At 40.4% G+C, this 23,619-nt stretch overlaps 1 protein-coding gene across 28 annotated transcripts in view; it reads left to right on the top strand.

Moving 5' to 3' along the window:
• Positions 1-23,619, top strand: part of ARPP21 (cAMP regulated phosphoprotein 21) — a 204,821-nt gene that overhangs the window by 104,813 nt on the left and 76,389 nt on the right. For 22 of the 28 annotated variants that reach the window (XM_030009080.2, XM_030009074.2, XM_030009104.2 and 19 more), the window contains 4 exons: positions 1,115-1,174; positions 2,069-2,209; positions 18,619-18,727; positions 20,540-20,641. In XM_030009080.2, the coding sequence (XP_029864940.1) occupies positions 1,115-1,174; positions 2,069-2,209; positions 18,619-18,727; positions 20,540-20,641 (412 nt within the window). The remainder of the gene's footprint in view (positions 1-1,114; positions 1,175-2,068; positions 2,210-18,618; positions 18,728-20,539; positions 20,642-23,619) is intronic. The other 6 variants (XM_041122494.1, XM_030009096.2, XM_030009095.2 and 3 more) reach the window with 2 other exon arrangements.

Raw genomic sequence — 23,619 nt, 5'->3', positions numbered from 1 at the left:
GGTCTTTGTCCTTACCTTCTTGCATATAGCTCTGCACGATGTTAGCAGTAATACATTATAACCATTGCAGTTGGAGATTTGTATATGAATATAAAGTAGCTTTCTTTTGGCAATGCTATACACAATTAAAACCCTGTGCATGGTGCCAAATTCTGCTCTCAGTATTCCCATGGTTTTTATTTGGAGCAACAAGCTCATCTCATTTGTCAAATTTGCCTCTAAATGTCTTAAGGAAGGATCTGTAACATTTTTATACGTTGTGATTTTCCACGTTCATTTCAATTGAATCTGTTATATAGGTACCACATAATTTTGCAATTATAGGAGAACGAGGAATAACTGGGTACCTAACAGCTTGCAGAACCTCTTGTATAGATGACGGAAGGTCCTTGAATGGTTTTATCTGCCCCAAATGAGAAAGTTCAAAAGAACTAAGGAGTGATGGACTCTGGAAAGCTTAGAAAAAATGTATGCGTGGAAATACACTGGGGAAGTTTTTGAACGTTTTTTGGCAGGAGAGGCGGGGAAAGAGGAACATCTGAGACCATCCAGTTGAAAACAGAGCATTTGCACTGAGAAATGCTGCGGCATTGCCTGCTGGGAGCCAGAGTTCAAAGGCGTTGTTCTCTATTGTGCTCTCTAACTAGATTACACGTGCCCAGTCTTCTTGCCTGCAGATCAATGCTTTGTGGAAGATATGTCTCAGACAAAATGTTGAAAGTTGCTGTGGGTAGCAGCTCTTCTCATGAAAGAGCTAGGCTAGCTGGAAATCTCATTTTCCATCAAAAAAAAATGGTGAAAAAGGACCAAAGCTATCCATAGCAGTCAAAGGCTTTCTATGCAATGCATTGATCACAGCCTGGTGTGGCTGGAAGCACTCTCAGACCATAGCTGATCTCAAGGAAGAGCTAAATCTGTCACGTATGTCAGCGAAGGTGCAGCAAAACGGGCTGCAATCTTCTCCAGATGCGCCAGGGCAAAGCATGTTTGATTTTTAATCAAGATGGCTGACAATGCTTGCAAAATTGCCTTACAAACATTGATACATTCATTTTTTCATCTAAAATGTCTATTGGTAGTTGATGCTACAAATCCTTGCATTTCTTTTTGACAGGGACAGAATGATACTCTTGAAAATGGAACAGGAAATTATTGATTTTATTAGTGACAACAAGTAAGTCAAGTTCCACCCTTGGTTATTAAGTCACGTGTGCATGTAGCAATGAGAGCTGTGCTAGGGATAAGCTCATATGGACCACAGTGCTCCTGAGCACTGTTACTGGCACGCTGCAAGATCAGGCTTTTATTTCCTGACACATGGTGGTACTGCTTGAAATACAGTAGATGTAAATGAAAACCTTTTGCTTTTCATTGCGTCATAATTGCAGTGGCTCCACTCATTTAGGTCCAAAAATATAATGAAAGCTTTCAGTGCAGAGGATGATCAAATATGCTACCTCATGGGCTTCCCTGTGTGCTATGTTGTTGTAATGCATTGGAAAATAGAACTGAACTTGGGTGGAGGGATTCTTGCTACCACATGCTCTTTACACTAAAATGTTTCTTCAGCTTTAAGAAATAGAGAGTCAGAATAGCAGCAGAGGAAGAAATTAGGCTGATGGGAAATAAGCATTTTGTCAGTAAGAGAGAAGAACGGAGGATCAAACTAGATCTTTCCAGCACCATCCTGCACCTGACCTTTGGGAGAAAGGCAGAAAGCTGTTGCTGGTGTCTCAGCAAATCTGCAGGACTGTTTGTGCAGGGAGCTTGAGTGTGTGTGCGGGGTCAAGGGACAGGTTCTTCCCAATATACAGAATACGCAGTAGATATCATGTAAGCGTGAGCTTTGTCCCAATGTAGTGCGTGGAAATGTGCTTATTGGAAACTCTAAAAATAATTATTTTCTTTTTTCTACCTTGTAGCAAGCATTTAATTGTAAATGCACAAAGGAGAAGTTTTCAGTTTAGATTTCTGTCCACTGAATTATCAAACGTATTGCTATTTTCATTTAATTATAGCTTAGAGGGAAATATAATTATCAATGCGACTTGTTTTCTTTTTCTTCCAGTAATCACTATAAAAAGTTCCCTCAGATGTCATCGTATCAGAGGATGTTAGTGCACAGAGTGGCAGCTTACTTTGGAATGGATCACAATGTGGATCAGACTGGAAAATCTGTAATTATCAACAAGACCAGCAATACAAGAATGTAAGTAGCAACACTGTTGTCTTTTTCCTTGTTTCCTTTCACAAGAGCTGGTTTTGTACCATGACTGCGTGGTGTATTTTTTTTTTTTTTTTAATTATTTTTGTAGCAAGAGCAAGTGCTGTTTATCGCTTTCTAGGGTGGGAGGGAAGGACAGGGCTCACACTGTGACGTTATTTAAGGATATAAAGATGCATAAGGAGAAATCAACCCAATTTATCTCTTGCGAGAAACTTAACACAGTGTCTTGGAATGTTACTTTCCCTGACTCCTTAGTGCCACCACTTTGCTACAGAAATGAGCTCGTTGCTTTACATGTCTCCTGATACCATACGGCTATATTCCTACATAACCCAAATGTATTTGGAAGATTGCCTCTTCCCTTATTCTGGCTCTCCCTGCTTCAAGAGTCATTTTCTGCCCAACCTGATTATTTAGGATTTGGTTCCCCTCCACCACCTGCCACTATTCATTCCCTTTTCCTCCTCTTCTCCCCTCCTGGTTCCACTTTATTTTCTCTTCAAATCTCATCGTTTGATCACAGAGTTTTGTGGGATATAAATTCCTTCTGATAGTTCAAATGCATTGCAAAATTCCTGGCAGGTTAAACTTGTGCTGGCATGCTTTATGCTCTTCTCCATGAACCTGTATAAAGCTGGCAAAAGCTCGATACGAAGTTCCTTGGCTAATTCAACAAAGATGCAGTCATGTGTCCTTGCCTAATCAGCATCACTTGTTCTGCCAAGTGCCATGTGTGTATTAACCGTCCGAGAACTGTAGCCTTCCTCTACCTCTTTACCTATAAACTACATAATGAAGAGGAAGTAATTACAACGGGGTAATGAAGTTTTGGTATCTGGTTTTGGAACAGGAAAGCCCCATTTGAAAATTGTGTACTTCCTGTATTCATTAGTAGGAGAAATAAAAACATTTATTTCATTTACATACCCAGTAGTTAGGTAATTTACATAGATGCAGTTGCAGAGAGTTTGTTGCCTTTTTTTTTTTTTTTTTTTTTTTTTTTTTTTTTTTTTTTAATGTTATTAGCTCTTCCTGTAGAAGGCTGGAGGGACTATGTGATTTTGCAAGATCGAAACCTGAGCCAGACACATTAGTATTTGTTATTTCACTGAACCCTAAAAATCTTTCATGTGTGTGAAGTAGATTTAAGATCATGGGCAGTTTATTTCAGATCCTTTTCATGGGCTATCCCTGAGATACTCGGATATCTGCAAAATGACACTTAGACATGAATGTTTTTAAAAGTTTGAGTAAAGCGTGCACTAACCTCTGATTTTTCAGAAGTCAAGAGAATTACAGTAGCTCAATAAAACTAACGCTCAGGCTGCTAAGGCTTAGCCTCAGGGTCTGGTAATACCTGCCCCTGTCCAAGGGCTATGTTTTGGGTATAAATAAGAAAAAGCTGGGTATGCAGCAAACCAGTGTTCATTTTTGAGCTGCAGATGAGAAAAAAAAAATTAGTCTCCTCTTAAACAAAACACAATCAGTCATATCTGAATGCTTTTTAGGCATTCCTTTCTCTTTACAGTTCTCCCTTTTCCCTTCACATCTGTGTCACCTCTGTAGTGCAACTGCTACAGATCTTTCCTCACAGCATTGCCTTCTCCAGGTTGACTTGATAATGTGATCATACCACATTAATATCTGATAATGCCTTGCTAGGTTGTGTGGCTGTGTGTCACAGAGGTGGGTAGCACTGGGAGCGCTGTTGGAAATGCTTGCACAGTGCTTCTGGAGAGGACACCGAAGTCTTCTTCGATAGTCAAAACTTTATCCGAGGGCTGTGGTGAAGCTGTGGCTTCTCACGTGGTGGGAATGAGCAAGCAAGGCTGTTTACCACGCATGAACTGGCATCCCTGTGGGCAAGCTTAGCGGGCAGGCTGTCACAGGGCTGTAACGGATCGAGTGACCCTTTCAGCTATGGTCTTGCAAGCTGGAGGTGAGGCACGGAGCCAGACAAACTGGTTCCAACACCATTCCTGTGTAGATCTTCCAGAAATAAACACAGGGCTTTGCCCCTCTGTTGACTGTGAGTACAGCTGCTTTGTAAGCACCACACAAACTGCAGATTTTTTCCCTTCTGCAGCGATTTGGTGGTAGGTAACTGGATTATACGAAGCTCGTATTGCATCGTGGTGCTTCCAGTGTGTTATTTACATTATTTTGATACTGCTGTAAAATAAAACTTTGTGGAAGTAGCTCTTTCTTTTCATGACTGGAGGAGATGGCATGTTTTTTTAAAACATCCCTGGCTCTGACAGAAAATAGATTGTTATTATCCAGCTTGAATAAGGGCTGATGAGATTTTTATTATCTGCGGCAAATACTGTGTAAGTTCCACATCTGAAAGCATCTGATGTGATTTCATGTGTTCTGCATTTCAGTACTCTCAGAGGAGACAATTTTGTGCGGTTCAGAATCAACACCAAATCCTGGGAATGTGTTGACTCTATTAATTACTACTTGGACAGTATCCAGAATACCGGAGAATCTGGAAAGCAGCTGAAATGCTGTTCAACGTGGTTATGCTGTGCTGTAAGCCTGAGCCTTGATAGTTTTATGCAAATTTATGGAGGGGCCCCATAGACAGATATTCTGAAGACTCACATTTTGACAATAAATTATCTCTTTATGGCATTTGGTTTCCAAAGTACTTTAGCTGCATACTGTGGATAGGGAAGAATATTCTTGTGTGCTCAAGAATTCATAAATTCTGCACTGGCTGTGACTTCTGTGTGTGTGTGTGTCTGTTTAGGAAAAGCATGTGACTCTGCAGAGTCGCTGTATGGGCTTGAGTAAGCACCTCGTGGTTGAGTGAGGGTTTGTGTCACATCTCTGCTCACACTTGCAGGCGATGAGTTGTTCCTTGGCTCCAGGTAGTGAGGTGCATTTATTCTGTTCAGCAGAGACCTCCCGTGCTCACTGCCCACAGGTGTTTGGAGGCACAAGTGTCAGAAGAGTTAACGGCTTTGAGATGAAGGGGCTGTTTGAGAAAATCTGGTAACAATGCTACCTTAGGGGTGCTGTGGTACAGAGTAGGGTCTGTCCAAGAGGGGACTAGGGTATCCATGGGGTGGATGGGAGCATTTAATTTCTTTCATCGATTGGCCGTCTTAGGGCAACGTATATCCACTTCTACATCCCCGTGCCTATAAAGTACCTACTTTTTGGGGGTTTGGTTTAAGAAAGTACTTATTGAAGAGGTCGTAGCTGGAAGGAGGGCTGTGGCTTGTCGTCCATGCTGCTTTACAGAGAGGGGAAAATGACAGTAAACATTCATTAGGACTTGAATCTCTCTGGGATCGCAATACCACAGCTTTTGTGAACTCTCAGTGAAGTATCTTAAAAATACAGTCAGACCATAATGACAATTTTGCAGTCTGAAGAGTATTTATGGTGAGAAGCTTAATCTAAGGTGCCTTTTTTTTTTTAATTGGAATTGTGCACAAGTCATACTGGTTTTGATGCTTTTTTATGAAATGAAATTTTAAAACACAGACATGACCTCAACTACACAAATATTTGTTAACCTTCATAAAGTTAAGTTTCTGTACTCTAGCTCTCATTACAGAATAGTGGATTTTAAAAACAAATTATCTTTCCATATGATTTTTGAAATTAAGACTAAGTTAAAAAAGGAGAACAACTTTGAAAAATAAATACCATTTTTCGTGGTCTCATATATTGCAAAGTCCTGCCTAACTAAATTGTCCAACTTTTGAAGTCTTATTCTCAGCAGTATACATGAGAAAAGTTGATCAGAAAACGAGGGAGGATTTTTTGTTGTTTTAGTTTTATAGTCAGAGCTCAAATACTACTTAACATGGGAAGTCTGTTTTGTTCAGTATGAAACTGCTCTTGTGTCACCATTGTGTCAAATGTATATTTGTCTGTCATCTGTGTCCACCTGTCATCTATAAAGATATAGAGAAATGTATGGGGAACTTAAGACAGTGAAATATGATATAAACAGAAGTTTGGAATGAAGGCAATATGTTAGACAGGGCATCCCAAATCGGAGCCAAAAAAATGTGTGCCACCTTCCATTCTGTATATTCCTCATAATTCCTATCTAACAACTGGAAGTACTTCAGAGCTTTTTGCAGAACTGTTTGTATTATTATACATATCAGTTCAATCAGATTCATTCATTTGATAATCTGTAGATAGGTGGAGAAATGTAGGGGAAGTGTGTCTGGTGCGCTTGGTAAATGAAAAGGGTTTTCATTCGGTTGAGATAATCACCCATGTGACAAGTACGTCTATACCATAGCCCACACATGCATTCATGTACAATTTTATATAAGTGTGAGTGGCAGGACTCACCAGAATTGAGAAGGTGGAGTGCTTATGATATGTAATGGTTGTATTTAGACATTTTCATACATTCTGAGGGTGTAACATACCTATTATGAACTTTATACCAATACTCACATCTTCAGTTATGACTAATTTTTTTTCAAGAGCATCATGAGTTATGATCCTTGTGATATTTGGTTTTCTTCCTACTCTGTTAATATGTAAATGTTAATATAATATTGGCCCAGTCGGAAGTGTTTTTTGATGCCTTTGAGATATGTCAAAAACTTTGGGCAGTACTTAGATGTTATGTGTATTACAGGGGTTCCTTGTAATCTAGGGTTGAACTGTATTAGCAGAAGGAGACAATGTACAGTATGTACTTTGAGTAACAGACAAGACCTTCGTAGTTATGACATACAGTCTGTGTTATTCTGTCTCCTCTGTGTAGGGCTGGTTTGAATTGCAGGCAAAGAAGAAAAGTTCCCTTTAGGTTTCTATTGTGTGTACACTGAGTGATCTTGCTGTCAATAACATCTATGCTAGTAGAGGTGCACTATGCCAGTTTCACCATCTTAAGATAAGAATCTGAACTTTGGTACAGGATCCTACAGACATGTCAGAAAAATGGCATTCACTGAACATTGGCAATTTCAATGAGGAGTAGTTTCTAGAAAATTTTTTTACTCTAGGCTGAAGTGCCAAGAATAATTCCTTGAAGTGCCAAACGTTACCACCTTTGGAGCATGCGGAAAAGTATGCCTTTCCCCTTGACTGCATAAGGTATTCAGTGTAAATGACTTTAATTTCTTTAAGCAGTTGTTTGCTGATGGGAAAGATGGGCTGTTTTCCACACACAGTTCGTAACGACTCTTTTTTAGTTAGGTATGTGGTAGTAGTTACAACTGTGTACCTGAACATGCATATCTTCTTTGTAAAATCTCAGCCAAAGCAATTCAAAGTTTGCCAGAGCCTTTGAAGCACAGTTTTGTCCCCCCGCCCCACTCCATGTTGTAATATAGAATAGTTACCTGGCAAAGGTTTGCTGTATGGTATTGCATCTGCATTTAAGCACATTATGCTATCCTTGATTATCATATATGTACACACAGTAATGATCTCACGAGAGCAGAATTGCTTTTACGAGGGAGATGATGCAGGAAAACGTATGTGAACACCATTATTTCTGGGTTTATTTTTTTTCCTTGGAGTCTTGTATTCCTTTTCTTCCAAGGACTATGGAGTCAGCTCCATTCACATTTCCTATTGTAGTTACCTCTTTCCCATCTTCAGTACAGAATAGTTGCTCCTTGACTACTAAGAAGTAAGCAGAAACTGGGGATATCTGCTTTCCCTCTGGTTTACAATTGCTGTTGCCTGATCAGTATACCAACATCATGTGTTATAAATGTGTAGAGAAATATAAGGGTGCATAGTAGATGTATGCAACTACAATGGAAAAAACGTGTAACTGAGAAATAACACTGTAATTGGCTGAGACATTTTGTTCCAGTTTAAGATGAACTAATACATTGTGCAACTAAGAATTTAGTAAGAACATCAATAAAACAATAATGTATAATAATAACTATGAGCTTATGTAGCTATATAGTAACATATGTAGCATTTAAGTACCAAAGTATGTTGGTTTTCATGGATTTTATTTCTTGACTTTTTCATAAAAAAATAATCTGTTTACTTCAGTCTGGGGTTAAATTTGGAACATGACTAGAAAAAAACTTTTTTCCATGCAATAGTAATTGTGTTTAGGATTCAAGAGCCCACTGTCCCAGTAGTAATTGCTGTGATGCTTCGGTTTTGGCCTTTCCCTCCTTTCTGGCCTTTCCTGCTGCGGTCGGAGCTGCAGCCCAGAGCTGGGCAGTGCATCCCTGCATGCCAAGCAGGGGAAGGCTGTCACATCCGAGAAGGAGTGGGGAACTTCCCGAGAAACAGAAGAGCATTAAGGGGAATTAGACGTTTTGCACTGAGGTTCAGGAAGTGTCTGCCTCTGGCAGTGGCCTGAGCTTTCTCGTGCACTACAATGCCTCAGCTTCTTACTGCGGGAGAGAGCCATCTGACATGGACTAATTGCCTTTTTTTATCCAGTCATGTGGTGATTGGAGAAGCAATTCAGGGCGTACATATGTTAATAACCGCTAGGGATTTTAGCAAAATCTTACTATTATGCTACAGGCATTTGTTTCGGACAAAGTTGCCACTGTTCTGCTAAATGCATTATTTGAGGTTGTGCGCATTCATCATTTCGCTGCTTGATGCTCATCTGGAAGAGATTGAGCTTCTTTTTTTTCCCAGTAGTCTTTTTTTTTTTTTTAATGTTTATTTTCTCTATTTTAATGATACTGAATTAGGACAACCTTTTTTCTGAGCAAGCATTCTCTCATTTTAGTCACATGCCTGTTTTATAAGAAAGATACAAAAGAAAAAAAAAAAAAACTTGCTACACTTGAAGTTGAGCTGAATTTGACCCTTAAATACTGGCTTCATTCTTACTTCGATCAGTGTAAGCCATATACTGGACCCATGGAAATGGCTTACTCTGTAAATGAGATGTTAGGGTTAATGAACCAGTTCTAATAGCTCCAATATTAAATTTTCATCTAATGTATCAAAACTAAATTGTTTATAATTAAGGTGGACATGTACTTTACAGCTGTTCTATACTGTAATGAAATACTAGTTAAGCATTAATCAGAAGACATCTATGGTATTTCTCTTGTTTCTTTTTTTTTTTTTTTGTAATCCTTACAATCACACCACTTAATAGTATAAGCTTTGATAAACCTAGAAGGTTATCGTCACCTGCTCTGTGCAGGGAGATGGGAGGTTACACAGGAAGGCAGTGCTATGGAATAGCAAGTAGGTAATTAGGTTGAGGGAAGCTCTTCCTTGCATGAGTAATTAACCCATGTCTTTATGTACTTATCCAAGCTGTAGCAGGAAAGTGCCCGTTAATCAAGATGCTGTTTGGTCATTTATACATTCAAATCACTGGATGGAGATCTGGAAATCTGAAATGGCCCCTATGCTTTCCTCAAAGGTAACTGTACGTCAGTAGTAGCTGAAATAACATCTACAAATCTGGGCATTTCAGAAATGAGGTGCTGATATATAAGCAAGTGAATTTTAGAATTGGTCCAAATTGTTTTTAGTAATTGCCTTTTACGCTTCTGTTGCCTGCTCCTTGTTCAATGTAGGAAATATGACATGATCACTAGAAATGAAAAAAGTATTGTGAGTTTTGAGAAACCTTTGTCTTTTCAGTTGTTTCTGCTCGCTGTTTCCAAGGTAGCCTTGTGAGGCTGTCTCTGACAGTTTATTAAAAACAGGTACTCTTCTTCAGGCCAGTGATTGTTCAGGGGATGACTTCTGATCCGCAAGTCTTCCTGCTGGAGACGGGGAAAATGTTCATGGCCTGAAGTAGAAGTAAGCACAAGAATTTGTTATGGTATTAATTAGTATGCATGGGGCATTTCAAGAGGATTAATAGTTTCTTCATTAGCCCGTTGGCTTTTGGGGAACCATCTTGCCTTCTTTGGTAGTCTTCAAATCTTGAATTTGCTTCCTTTTTGTCTCTCTCTTCCTTGTTAATTTTTGAACTTCTAAAATAGAAAAATGTAATTTTAAATAGATCACAGCAGTTATGCAACACTGTAATTTTCAGCCACTTACAGAGTATGCCACATCCTTAAAATCAAATATTAATGAATTCCATAATAAACTATGCTACCACTTACAAGCCTCTACTAGCTGGAAATAAATTGGCGCTCTGCAAGATGTTCAGTCCCAATAGAGATCCTGAATATCAAGAACTAAATGCAATCCGGGAGAGTGGGAGCAGGAGAAGCAGGTTCCTCAGGTACAGAAATAATCTTAGTTTGATCATAGGAGGACAGCAGAGCATTTTGAAGCTCCTAAAGTGGTCCCTGTCTGAGAGTGCATGTTGCACTTCAGCCCCGTCTAGCAGAAGAGCTGGTGTTTCCATGTGGCCTTGGCCTGCCAGCTTCTCCCCTGTGTTCAGAGCTAGATTCCCATGTTCTGGGCCCAAAATAGTGGACCAACTATTGAAGCCTGTACTCAGACAGACTCCCGGGGAGTCAAGATGTACTGGGGTTTTTCATCCATACATTAAAACAGGATGACTTTCTGGAATTAAGCTTTAGGAAAGCTTGTGAGGGTCATGACTTGTACGAGGATACCGCAACATTAGATCAGGTTCTTTAAATACTGTCTACTTTGAAAGCCTTCAGGATCTGGCCCTGTGCTTGGTCCACACACAGAATAACTTGGCACGGAAGAGATTTGGTGTACATTGACACTATCCATCCTGCAGCCTTCAGCTTCATCATGGTTTTCATAATGGAAAACACTCCTGGTGCCAGCCCCACTGCAATCGTGCTGCTGGGGTACTAGAACTGAGCATCTTGAAGGGTGGGCAAGAGTGACGGAATAAACCTCACACTTGTTGAACGAAAAACGCGGGGAGACGTTGCTTCCATGTGGCATTACTGGCTCTTTCTTTCAGTCCTGCCAGACTTATCTGCAACCCCAGTTAGAGGGGGAGAATGCCTGCGAAAATAACTTGTGACTTTTCACATCCTTGTTTAGTAATAAATACAGAATGTGTTTAGAGTCCAGATGCTGTTCTGAAAAAAATGTTAGAGAATATACCAGGAAAAATGTAGCATTTGGTATTTGAGAGGGTTTTTTTCCCCCTGTACTACAGAGAAGGCAGCACCTTGAAGGAACTGTCTATTATGGGGTTGATTTTTTTTTTTTTTGATGGCTTTTAATGTGCTTTTATCATCATAACAGAAGTTCTTAGTGACTCATACTATAAAAGCAGCAATCTGTTAATGAGGCATTTACCTTCAAATGCTTGAAGTGCCATCTTGAGTGGTTTTAAGTATTAAGTTGTGATAATATAACTGCACTGTACTTTAACAATTATCTGTATTTAAATTCCCACTCTGACTTTTTGAAACTGTGTTTTAGCATCCATCAGCCCCTAAATACAGAAAACCTATTTGAAGGCTGTAATTCCAGGCCCTCATTCTTGAAAAACATTGTTCTGAGATAATTTAATCAAATATAACCTGTAGGGCTGGAATTCTGCCTTTCGTCTTTAAGTTGGGGCCTTTTGACAATGATGATATTTGCTTCCAAGTTCTGTAAGTTCTCGAACTCTCAGAATACATTCCCATGTCTCCATGATCAAAACAGTCATTTGTACTGCAGATAATAGAGTTTTGGCCCGCAAGGTAAAGCAAAGAAACAGTAATGCTTATGTAGTTTTACTGTAGCGGTAATGCAGAGCCCTAGGAGAGCCTCCAGCATAAAACCAAAAAAAGCACAGCAGGCAGATGTAGTAGATATTCACAAACTAGCAAAGCAAGAAAGGCCACCATACTGTGTCACAGCGTGCCTTCAAAATAGAGGCCAACGTGATATTGGACGGAGCAGTTGGTTTAATTAAAGACAAGTGCAAATAACAGGAAAACACCATTAAACCAGGAAAACACCATTAAACCATCAGAACACCTGCATAAGAGTGCCCTAAATCTTCACAACTTCTCTGAATCTTGTCGGCAGCCGTGCTTCTTCCCCTCTTTCACCATCCTGTTGCTCTCCTGATGGCATCCTTGTGTAAGAACACTTTATCAGGTATTCGTTTTGTTTGCCAGATGATGATCCTGCGGGTACCCAGGGGTGGTGTTTTGCCTGTTCCTAGCCCCATTACCCTACTTATCTTTCACTTTGTGTTGTCACTCATTCAGGAGAGGAGTATTAACATGCTGTCCCCCATTATGTGCATTAAATGAACACTGCGTTGCAAATACAAAGTTCACTTTTTTAGACTCTTGCACACTGCAGCGATCTCCACTTTTGAACTCGCATTCCTATACTGCATTCCTTCAGACAGCTGCTTCTCCATTACCTGTGAGGCTTTTGCAGATGACCTGTGCTACAGCCTTTGCTAGGGTTTGTTTTTTTTAACTACATCAGGCGCTGTACTGGGAAACCCATCTTTTCCACACATGGTGAGGTTGTTGCTTCTTTTGAAAGGCATCTTGCAACAGCCTGTGCACTGTGGTGCTGTCAGAAACATATGCCTCATAATAAAGATTTATGTGCTGTATATAAGTCAGCCCTGACAATACCAGACTGTTTGTGTGCTCTGCTAATACAGTGACTTAAGTTTTCAGAACCATAACATTCAAAGCTCATGCTTGTCTCTTTCCATTTGTCCTTTTGGTGTGGTATCTGTGTTTCCTGTTTCTTAGCCAGTTATTTCAGAGCTAATTAACTTATTTTAAATGAGTGCAGATTTCCCCCCCCCCCGCCCCACGCCTGGTATTTCATTTCTTATCTCCCATGCAAATGGAGATCTATGTAACTGCATTAGTTTACCTCTAAACATGGCAGACGCAAGGAAATGCCCCATGACTTCCTTAGTCTGTGTATCCTGATAGCTATTACCACTCTGCAATATGTTTCTAAAATCTGTAATTTGATTACATATTGAATACCTGTTTAAGGTACTTGGGCTTTTTCCATTACTACTTACAATAGTTGACTTGGAATCAAAAGCATTGAATAAGCACGTAATAGGGACTTCTCCTTAAAGAGTCCATGTAAAAAATATGCCTGAGGGGTGAACACTGTTTTCTGTCATACAGAGATAAATTGAGAGGAACTCTACTAAAGTGAATGGAAGTAGCTCACATTAAAATCACCGTAATGATAATAGGAAAAAATCTTATAATGGATGTTGCTATCAAAATCTTAACTTCTGTTTTTTTCCCGCTTTCTGACACAAATGTTTTGCTGCTTATTCTAGCATTACCATTTCCAAAATATAGGCTTCATTGTAAGGAATGAGTCGGGAAAAGTGTCTTTGTTGTGGCCTTGCTTAAGTAGGGATGCAGATGGCTTTTAAGTAACTATAAAATGAGAGAGGTAGATGATAATGGCCAACTTGCAAAAGAAAAAGCAGACACAAAAAATATCTAAAAGAGTTAGTGGTGGAGGTTTGTTCTGCTATGGATCTGTTACTATATATCTGACTCGGTGTTTTATAAAATAACAGCATGGTTGAGGTTGGAAGGGACCTTTGGAGGTCAACTTGTCCAACCCGCCCTGCTTAAGCAGGACCACCTAGAGCCAGTTGCCCAGGACCAACCCGAGGATGGAGACTCCACCACCTCTCTGGGCAACCTGTGCCAGTGCTTGGTCACCCTCCCAGTGAAAGTATTCTAAGCACAGAAATAAGAAGCTTGACCCATATCTCGAAGTGACCGTTATAACGATCTCCCAACACAAAAATGAGGCTGAAAGAGTTGAAATGATCATTGGCTGCATGAGAAGGAGCACAGCTGCTAGAAAGGCGAAAGCAGTATTTCCTGAATGCTCTCCATCAGTCTGGACCTGATATTGCAGTGAAGTATGTAGAAGTGCTCCTGAACCAGGGAAAAACACTGGATAGGAGGCTTAATGATGCCTGTTACATACTGTTCTGGCAATTGGGTGAACTAGTCACTCACCAAAAAGTTATTTTGTAATCCATCCTCTCCCTCTTTTCACTGTGAAGGAAAATGGATTAGGAAAAGGTTTCCAAAGATTTTGAGCGATGGGAGCAGACTTTGCAGAAGTCTGCAGATGCACAGAGAGTTTCGGGAAGCTTTTCATGGCGAAAGGTTTGGGTGCTGCAGGACACCTACTGAAGCTGGTTCCCTGTAGGTATCCTGCCAGCACTTACCTGAGTAGCATGGTGCTGCCTTGCTAGGCTTGCTAGGATGGAGAAGAGAGGCCGTCTTGGCTGCTGAAAGGGCCTACGCTTTCTGGCAGATCTCAGGTTGAGAAGGGGGCTGCGCAGCTGCCTGAGGATGCGCAGCGAAGAGCACTAACTTATTCTGAGATCCAGTTTCTCTTAAACAGTCAGAGCACCTGATCAAAAGCTTTACCGGGCAGGAGCAAATGCGTTGTGTGTTTTGTTCTGAAACACATTGCCAGGAAGATGACTAACTGAGCTACCTGACAACTTCTAGGAAATATTAAATGAGTTCATATGCGATTGTGTTTTTGTGAAGGTATGTTTTTAGAGCACAGATGTTTTGCTTCCACCCATACTGTCAAGCAAGAAAAATATGGATGATCAAAAGGTTATATTAATTAAAAACAAAACAAACACACCCCTCAAACTTTACAGTTTTTTAGCCTGTGCGATTTCCCCCTCCCCATGTGTTGGTTTCTGAGCCTTTAAGGTAGAATTGGGTCATACTTTCTGTTTTTCTCAGTACAGTCCCCAAATTGCAAAAGTCACATTGATTTAACAGGGAATTGGTATTTCCTCAGTAAGCTTTTTTTGGAGTAGTGGGGTTTGATGTTCTCGAGTGATCCACTGATTCCAGACATGGGGGCTAAATGAAATACTGAATGTCATACAGGTGGGCAGCACGCTTTGTAAGCATACGTTTACATGTCTGTTTCCTTGCACATGGTTGTTAGCACGTAGATGGGTGTACTGTGTGGCCAGGGTCAACCCACCAATATAGGATAGGTATTGTAGGTTGTTTTGTTTGGGTTTTTTTTTGCAGAAGATCCATAAACAGTTAGAGTACTTGAGTTAGTGTTAAGGTCTTCAGAAGTACTCAGTGTCTCTTCAAAAAGGCTACGCAAATCCCATTTTTACCACTTAAAATTAAACTGAGGTGTGGTTAGGATTTGAAGGTGTAAATTGGGTAACCAGAGTGGTTATAGTGCATAAGTTCCTGATTTTAAATGGGTTTGTAATAATGATTGTAGACCATGATTTGACTCGAGTAAGATCTTAATTTATGCCAGTACTGAAAATAAGCTTGATAAATTCCCTCCCTTGCATGCACAACCACCATCTGGTATATTGTGCAGACTCTACTACTGACAGTATCAGGGCTAAAAAAGCTCAGAAGAGAAGTAAATGTGATTGTTATTAATTTAGGACTCGCATGAGATGAATCGACTGTATCTGCTGTATTACTGTAACTATATACTGTATTAGTATATTGACAGTATCCTGCATCTTACTCAAAATTACATACTATTTTCTTCCATTTTTAAGCAGTTGATTTACCTGCAAATTCATAAACTAATGCAACAGATTTCCCCAGAGTAACCACAAGGTCTCTGCTTCCTTTTAGCAAATGCATTATATGGTTACAGGGAACTTTAAAGCTGTGTATGTGGAACTTGCACTGACTTCCATCAGAGGACTAGACCCAAATCTTTGCAGAGTCAACCTCTTCTCTACCCAATTGATTATGATTAGAGCATTTGGTTCCACTTACTGGTTTTAAACATTGTTTGCCATCTGTATCCTACTAATAATACATTTTTGCAACAGATGTTAAAAAAAGAAAATGCAGTAAAGAGTATTGAAGAAAAAAACAGAAACGTGTAAATATCACTGGACTCTGATATCTTCTTTAAAATAGGTAGTTTACATATCTTTCAACTAAATATCCTTTTCTGATTTTTAATGTTTGAGGGAGACGTGCAAGTTGGTGTCCATGAAGATAATTGTTGCTGTGGTATCCTATTTCTCACCTGACACTCTTCCCTCAGGCTTTGCATCCGTATTAACTGAGCTGGTCGTGCTGTTTGCAACCTCACTGTTAACGGTGACCTAGAGTTGCAGTGATGACTGGGAGGGAGGGACCTTCTCACGGTGCTGGTAGTACCACGGCGGTCCATAATGCTCTGCATGTTTGCAGAGTCTCTCTGCCCAAGCAAACTTCTTCTCACAACTGGAGATTAATCACCTACTGGGCTTGTAGATTAATTTTATTAACAGGCACATACCGGATCATTAGTTTAGGCTCGTGGCTTGATCTCACGCTTCTCCTATTGTCTTCTGACAAATGGAAATATTTTGTAAATAGTAAATGAAGTGAAAAAGGGATTAAAAAATTAAAATAAGGCTGTGAAGTATGAAAACCATGTTGTTGTTTAAATAAGTTAGTAGGTGGACAAGACATTTTCCCAAATTGCTTTTTCAAGCTTTTTTTCTCTCTAATTTTTGATTACTTTTTTTCCTCTGCATTTTAAAATCCCAGTTATTTATTATGCTCAGTATATAGTTTATTAGATGTTCAGCACATAGTTTACAACTATACATTTTACACTGATAGCACAATTGCATAAATTTTGTTCGTGCTTTAGGATGTAAAACCAGAAAAATAACATTCCTCAGCTGGTCCTGTCAAAGCAGAATATTTGAGGGAACGAATCTTTGTTTCCGGCTGTGCAGGCACAGTGCTCATTAATGGGAGCAAAGGCAGAACAACCTACCTCGCAATCCATTAATGGGGCTTTGTAGCCTTTCTGTTTATGAGGAAACATCACTAATGAGCCATTAGGTAAGAAAACTGTGAGGAGAGCCATGTTCCTCTGGGCTTTCCCAAAAGAAGACTAGTAGGGCATCCAGAGAGTCTGCTGACTTTCATGTGTTGGGCCCTATATCCGTTAGTGCTAGCACCTACGGATGATGGACAAAGGTTTCTCGAATTCTCAAAATCTGTGGAAATGGGGCCGGAATGTTTTGTCACTTTGTCACAAAAATGCAAATTGTAAGCAGAAGTAGGAGTCCTTCAAATTTACACAGAAAAGAGAGGTAGGAGAGCTGCTGTTTCTTCATATTGTATTTCTAACAGTTCATTACAAGTATTTCCTGCACATCTGACAATGAATTGTAATGGACTGTAAGTATGGCAGGAAGATGTGCTGTATTTTGATTTGAAATCCATTGCTAATTACTTAAGTGCAAATCTGAATGCTATAACAACAAAATGGTGGCTGATTTACGCATCTGGTTTAATTTTCCATTCTGAAAAAAGGTGAAGCTGAGGTTTTTGTTTTAAAGTTTGTAGAGGACATTTATTTACAAAGTCACTGACTTCTGTAAATTCTACCTTTTGATTTTTTCACAGTTGGTCCATTAATGTTAGTGGAAACTTCACGTCTTGTTTATGTAGGTCTCTAGACATGAGCATCTCCTACCAGTACTGCAGGTGGCAGCTCCTTCAGCATAGAGTATAAGGTTTGCGTTCCCTGATAGAAACCTCACGGTGTGACACAGCATTATTACTGCTTTTAAAAAACAACTTGTGCGTTAGCAGCCCCTCCACTGGGTGATAGCAGCGTATGAATCCCAGCTCAGTTGTCAAGGCCATTGGCCACCCTATCAACATCAGTGGGGCTTAAAACATTACGGGTTTGGTTCTGGGAGTGGTGCAGGTTGGAGTGTTATTTATTGGCAGTGACCAGCTCAGTGACGTGAGAAGTTTCTTAAAATTTGCTTTTTGCACAAGGTGAGGTGACATGAGATGCTGCTTTTTGCACAAGGTGAGAACGTGGAACAGCATCCTACCAGCTTACGGACCTGAAAATGTTGAGCCTTTAACCAGTGGGGTTTGGCTTTTAAAAATAAATAAATAAATGGCTGGATGGGTTTACATCGGTGAACTAATTGACGCTTTATGATTGTTCTGGAGTATTTTCCCCACTTAATGGTGATGAGATAATATTTTGTTTAAGCAAAACACCATCAGTTCCTCCCGTTACCGGTTTTGTTTATTAGGAGCGAGGAAACTCTTGGGGGTTTTTTGTTTGTTTGGTTGGTTGGGTTTTTTTTAAGATTTCTATCAGTTTTTCCTTACTTTTAAAGGTGGATAGGCTTCACTAAGTGGCAGCATTGCTGGAGGTTACAGCTACTGAAGGAAGCAAATTAACATACAGTATGTTGATTTGTTTTCCCTGTCTTTCAGTCACAGTGAGGAGAGTCTAAATATTTCAGTGACTGAGACTTTGGATTCCCGCTCCTTGCTACACAACAACAACAAAAGCTATTTATAGCAATAACAGTTAGCAGCGATACAGCAGCCTCAGACAGCTATAGGCAGCGTCTCGCCATGACCACAAATGTTAACTGCTTTTGCACTGAATGCCTCTGTGAAAACAAAGAGCACTGAGAAATAAAGATCAAAGCAAAACCAAAAGAAAGATTTTTTTATTGCTATGTTTTACTTTGCTGGCAGACCAGAGCAAAGGTTTTCTGAACATTTAAAAGATGAAAAAGGTGAAGAATCCCAGAAGCGATTTATCTTGAAGCGAGATAACTCTAGTATTGATAAAGAAGACAATCAGGTTGGTTCTCGGTTCGAGAGTTGCTGAAATTCGTTCTGTTTTTGAAGGTGGGCTGACTGATGTTATTGTTGTTCTTTTGTTGTTGCTCTCCTCCTCCTCCCCTGCCCTCCTGCCCCCCTTCCCGCCTCCTTTGGCGTACGTACCACCGTGGGTAGCATCGAGCCCCGGCGTGGCTGCTTCAGCCGTGGCAGTGTGTGGGTTTGCATGGGTGGTTTGCTTGGCGCAGGACTTGCTGCATGTCCATGGGAGGGGGAATGCCGGCGGCTCCGGGCTGCGTGGAAGGCTGTGTCAATCGCATTTCTCAATGTCTCGCCTAACTATGGCAGTTGTTCCGCTCCCTACAGCTTCCTCCTTCTGTTGTACTCATTCAGAGTTGAATATCAGTATGGACTGATGATAAACTGATGTAGCCCAAAAAGGAGAGAAGAAAAAAAAAAAATTAAAAAAAAAAAATGCCCCAAACAAACATGTGATGGTGAGGCCAGGCTGATTTTTTTTTTTTTTTTAAACCATCCTAAATTAAGTTTTGACCAGAAATAAAACAGTTTCATCTTTTAGTTCCCTCCCTCCTCCTGTGCCCTTACCACCTTTTACTGTCTGTGTAACTTGCTTGTTGTGCATGTACTGTGGCAGACGTTCCCCCACTGTGTTGTCTGTGCCCATAACACTACCTTACTGTAGGTGAGCCTGATGAGTAGGGGAACGCCAGGGAAATGTGTGTGTTTGTGCTGCCTTTAAAAGCGGGTGTTGTGCTGTTTCAATCCAGTACAAGCTGTGTATGTGGAATACATTAACAAAAAAAATTAAAAAGGGTTCTGACGTGAATTGCTTTTATGAGAAAATTCTCACAGGTAAGAAGACAGCGTATGTTTTCTTTGCTTAGGTTATATTTGTGGAGGGACCTGCCAGTGAGTCTCTCATTGCCACTCTCCTCATGTTTTCAGTAAAGGACTGATTTTTTCCTTTCTTTTTTCCCCTTCCCTGCCTCCCCTCCTTTTTTTCCTTGACTTTCAGTTGTACATAGTAGCCTTGCCAGTTATGCTGCATCTGAGTTGGTTTCGAAAACAAACCCCAAGCATTTTCAGGGTGTGGTGAACATGGGGGTCAGCCAAAGGAAAGCAGCATAACCTATCTCACTAGGTGCTGGGGTGCAGGGGGAGAAGGAGCAGTACTTGAAACTCAATTGCCAATGAAGTGTTTCTTGCTGGAGGTCCTCTTCTCCTCTCCTCCCTCCCGCGGCACAGCCATTTCCTGCACTGTGGTTTACCGAGAGGCCCTTTGTTTCCCAGCAAAACTGAAGTCCGAGGGTTCATTATGGTGTGGAAATGGTTAAAACTGTCGTGCCAAATATTTGGGACTTCTCCTTGTATATGTAGGCTGGGGGGTTTCTACTAGGGTTTGCAGTTTAGCTCTTGCAGCCTAGTTTCCCTTTTTTCTTCCTCAATTTTGTAGGTAGCGCAGCGCTGCCTGCCCTCCTGCTCGTCGCAGCCTGTAGGAGAGTCGAGAAATCTTAGCAGTTGAGAGCGATGGCACTTAGGCTTGGGGTGAGAACACCCAATTTTAGGACGGCGCGTCCACAAAAGCCGTGCAGAAAACCTCATTTCGGCCACCCGCTCTACAAACCCACATGCAGTATCTAACTGGAAACCCTCAGGTGCCCAGCCTCGCAGGGCGCTTCATGCAGGAACGACAGCTATCGTATTCATGCTTCATTTGTTTAAGTGAACATTTATTATTCTCAGCTGACAGTTACTTAATGGCAGTTTTTAACAGCTCAACTTATATAACCCTCCTGGTTTTCTTTCTGCTCAGCAAAACAGAATTCTTCCATTTAGAGATGACAGACGAAGTAAATCAATTGAAGAGAGAGAAGAGGAGTATCAGAGAGTGAGGGAGAGAATATTTGCACAAGATGTGAGTAGTTGTTTTAATTGCCTCTTTAGTGCCATACCTTTGCCGGTAGTCAGACAGTCTTGTCCCCCTCTGACACGAACACTGCAGCTGGACTTGCTCTGTGGAGCTGGAGGCGACAGGGAAGGGCGATTGGCGCAGAGGGTCCAAGAGGAGCTGGAGAGGTGTGGAGGCTGGCTTCTGGAGAGCAAGGTGATGAGAGTTGCAGGGAGAAGGGTAGAGGAGAGATCGGGCCCAGCATGTTGTCTGGGGAGTGCTTATCCTGTTTCTTTGAATGTTCATATTCGTGTGGTCTAGGTTTCCTTCTTTTTTCCTTCTCTTTTGCCAACCAAAGAGCAGTGATTTAAATGGACACTCTCAATAATTTTAAATAGTTGTGTTATTTCATATTTGTTTCAAGCTGGATCAAATTTTGTAAGCGTCCTTCTGCAGAGCCTCATAGTAGTCTTGTTTCTTTGGGCCAGTGCTGTAGCACTAAGATACTAAGAACAAAGAAAAGCCAGAGGTTAAACATGGCGTTGCACAGGGTTTTTGAAATGACCAATTAAGGAACTGCATTTCTGCCATCAGAAAGAGTTGGTCACAGTGTTGATGATTTTGTTCTGACAGGAATAAAAGGAAATAAGCATTATAATTCCTGCCTTTGCCAAAAAATCAGAACTTGCACAACAAGCTATATTGCTAGAGGAAAACATTTAAATAGGAAACATCTGTGACCAATACCTCATGTTCCTGAAAAAGGAAGAAAATCATCATTTGCTATAATACTGTAACAATGGGGTCCTAAAGGGAAAAAAAGAAAAAAGTCAACATCTTATTGTTTTATCTCACATCTCAGTGGGAGCTCTGCCACTTAGAGGAATATGGGAATAAACCCAATTAAAACTATTCCTAAAAATCATATTTGGCAGTGTCCTTTTAAATTAAAACTGTTCATGTGTTGCAGGGCTAATAGTATTATTTTAGATATCCTTTTATTTTGCTCTGGTTTTGGAGTTGCACACATCCACCTTATTTTTCTTTAGCAGAATACATTGTGTAGTTTTAAGGTGTGTGTTGTCTCACTTGTAATTAAGTAATTTTACTTTTCAATAAGTAGCTTGCCACATCTAAATGTTTTTAGCCTCGTTTTTTCTTTCTTAACTGAGACAATTCCAGTAAAAGCAGAGGCCCTTTGGTTTATGTTTTGCTTTCAGCATTGTGGGTCTGATGTAAATACTGTCACAGTATATATGGTAGAGTTACTGAGTTGTTCAAGGGCTGCAAAAGCCTCTTTGCAACCTGTTTGCTACATGAAAGTTGCTGTTTCTGGCTTACGACAAAGGAGCTTATGCAAAACCAAATAATCTTTGGGTTTTGAAGCAGACTTCAAATGAGGCAAAATGTTGTTTAAAAATACCCTATGGAAAGTTGTTGCCAAAATAATGCAGTTTCTATCACAAGCAGCAGCTAGAAATGCCAGGCTGGGAAGTGGAGGTGGCTGGAAAAGTGTGCTGAAACTCGCTCCACAATGTGCTGCTGCTGTTATCTTTAGATACCTGAGTTTTAAAGACAGGCAAGCAGTGAGCATTTTAATTGCCCACAGCAGGAGGTTGTTGTGGTCCATTGGGTTAGCATCTCCGAGTGACAAGACCTAAGTAACAGTGTGGTTTGTGGCAGGCATTTTAAATGGATTGGGAGTGAGCATTTTTAAAGATCAGCAATGTTAGATATCTCTCCCTCTCTCTCTCATATCCACTCATTTGCTCTCTCTCTCTGCTATTGCAGGTGTTAGTGAGCACCGTAGTGCAGTGAATTTCAGCAAGCTGTACTAATAATATTAACAGGAATATATGTCTTAGCTGAGCTGCTTTGAGTGGAGCACTCCTCACAGACATGAAGTGGTTTTAGGATGATGTCAGTGGTTGTGGTGGTAGACAATGTTATTTTTTTTAGTTTTAGGAAAGAGAGCAATGGCTTCCTATTATAGGTAGCCACTTACTGCATGTAAGACTTTATAGTTTTAAAGCCCTCTGCAATCGTTAATTAATCCAATTCTCCCCAGGTTTCTCTGAGGTAGGTACCTAAGCCTTGTCATCCTGCAAATTATAGATGTAGAAAGAGACACAGGGAGGGATTAATCATGTGGTATTTTTATTATCTCTGTACTGCTTACACTGCTGTAGTCAAGCCTTTATCAGTGCCTTGCTTATGAACCTTAGCAAATGGATTATAGATACTTCACTTCTAATTGGAGTATGCATGAAGAGAGCTTGCATGAGAGGTCTCCAAAGGGCAGCCGTGAAGGTCAAGAGTACTGCTGTAACTTGTTGCATCTAGCACCCCCTCTCTAAACGTGTGTGAGGCACCCAAAACTCTTTGGATAACATATCAGCCCAAGAGTCAGAACTTTGAACAAAATTTAGGAGGAAAAAGGCAGTCTGATTACAGGGGCAAAAATTCAGTGCATGTTTCAAGTGCTGTGAAAAATGTCTTAACGAGGACCCCACAACCAGCCAACAGAAAGCTTGCTTGTCCTTCCTTTGATTTTGCAGCACTCTAGTGCGCGAGGTATCTTCGTTTCCAAGTGGGAAGGTTTTAAAAAAATAAATATGTTCATGAATAATGCCATCATTATGATAGTACTTATGATGATTAGTCTGATATTAGTCAGTTTAAATTACACTTTCTGGCAAGTTTTCCATCTGCTGTGTTGGCTATCATAAATTTTGACAAGGGGAGCAGGAGGTTTTAATGACTCCTGTCACATGTAGAGTCATAGCAAGTGGCAGGGATTGAAAAGCATGTTAATGTGATATCTTAATAAAAGTATTGGTGAAGAGATAAATAGTTAATAAATGTGATTGTTCCACCTCACTGAAATAAGAACTACAAAGTGCACCTCAAACTTTTCAGGCTGCTAACAGTAAAACAGTGCTGTATGAGCTCTGTTATGCTCAAAGCTATTTTCAAGGTTATTTTTTAATTGCAAAGCCTACAAC

This window comes from Aquila chrysaetos, chromosome 3, assembly GCF_900496995.4.
Source record: "Aquila chrysaetos chrysaetos chromosome 3, bAquChr1.4, whole genome shotgun sequence".
In the NCBI taxonomy this organism is placed as follows: domain Eukaryota; kingdom Metazoa; phylum Chordata; class Aves; order Accipitriformes; family Accipitridae; genus Aquila; species Aquila chrysaetos.
Note: the sequence above shows the minus strand (reverse complement) of the source record. Positions and strands in the feature narration are given on the sequence as shown.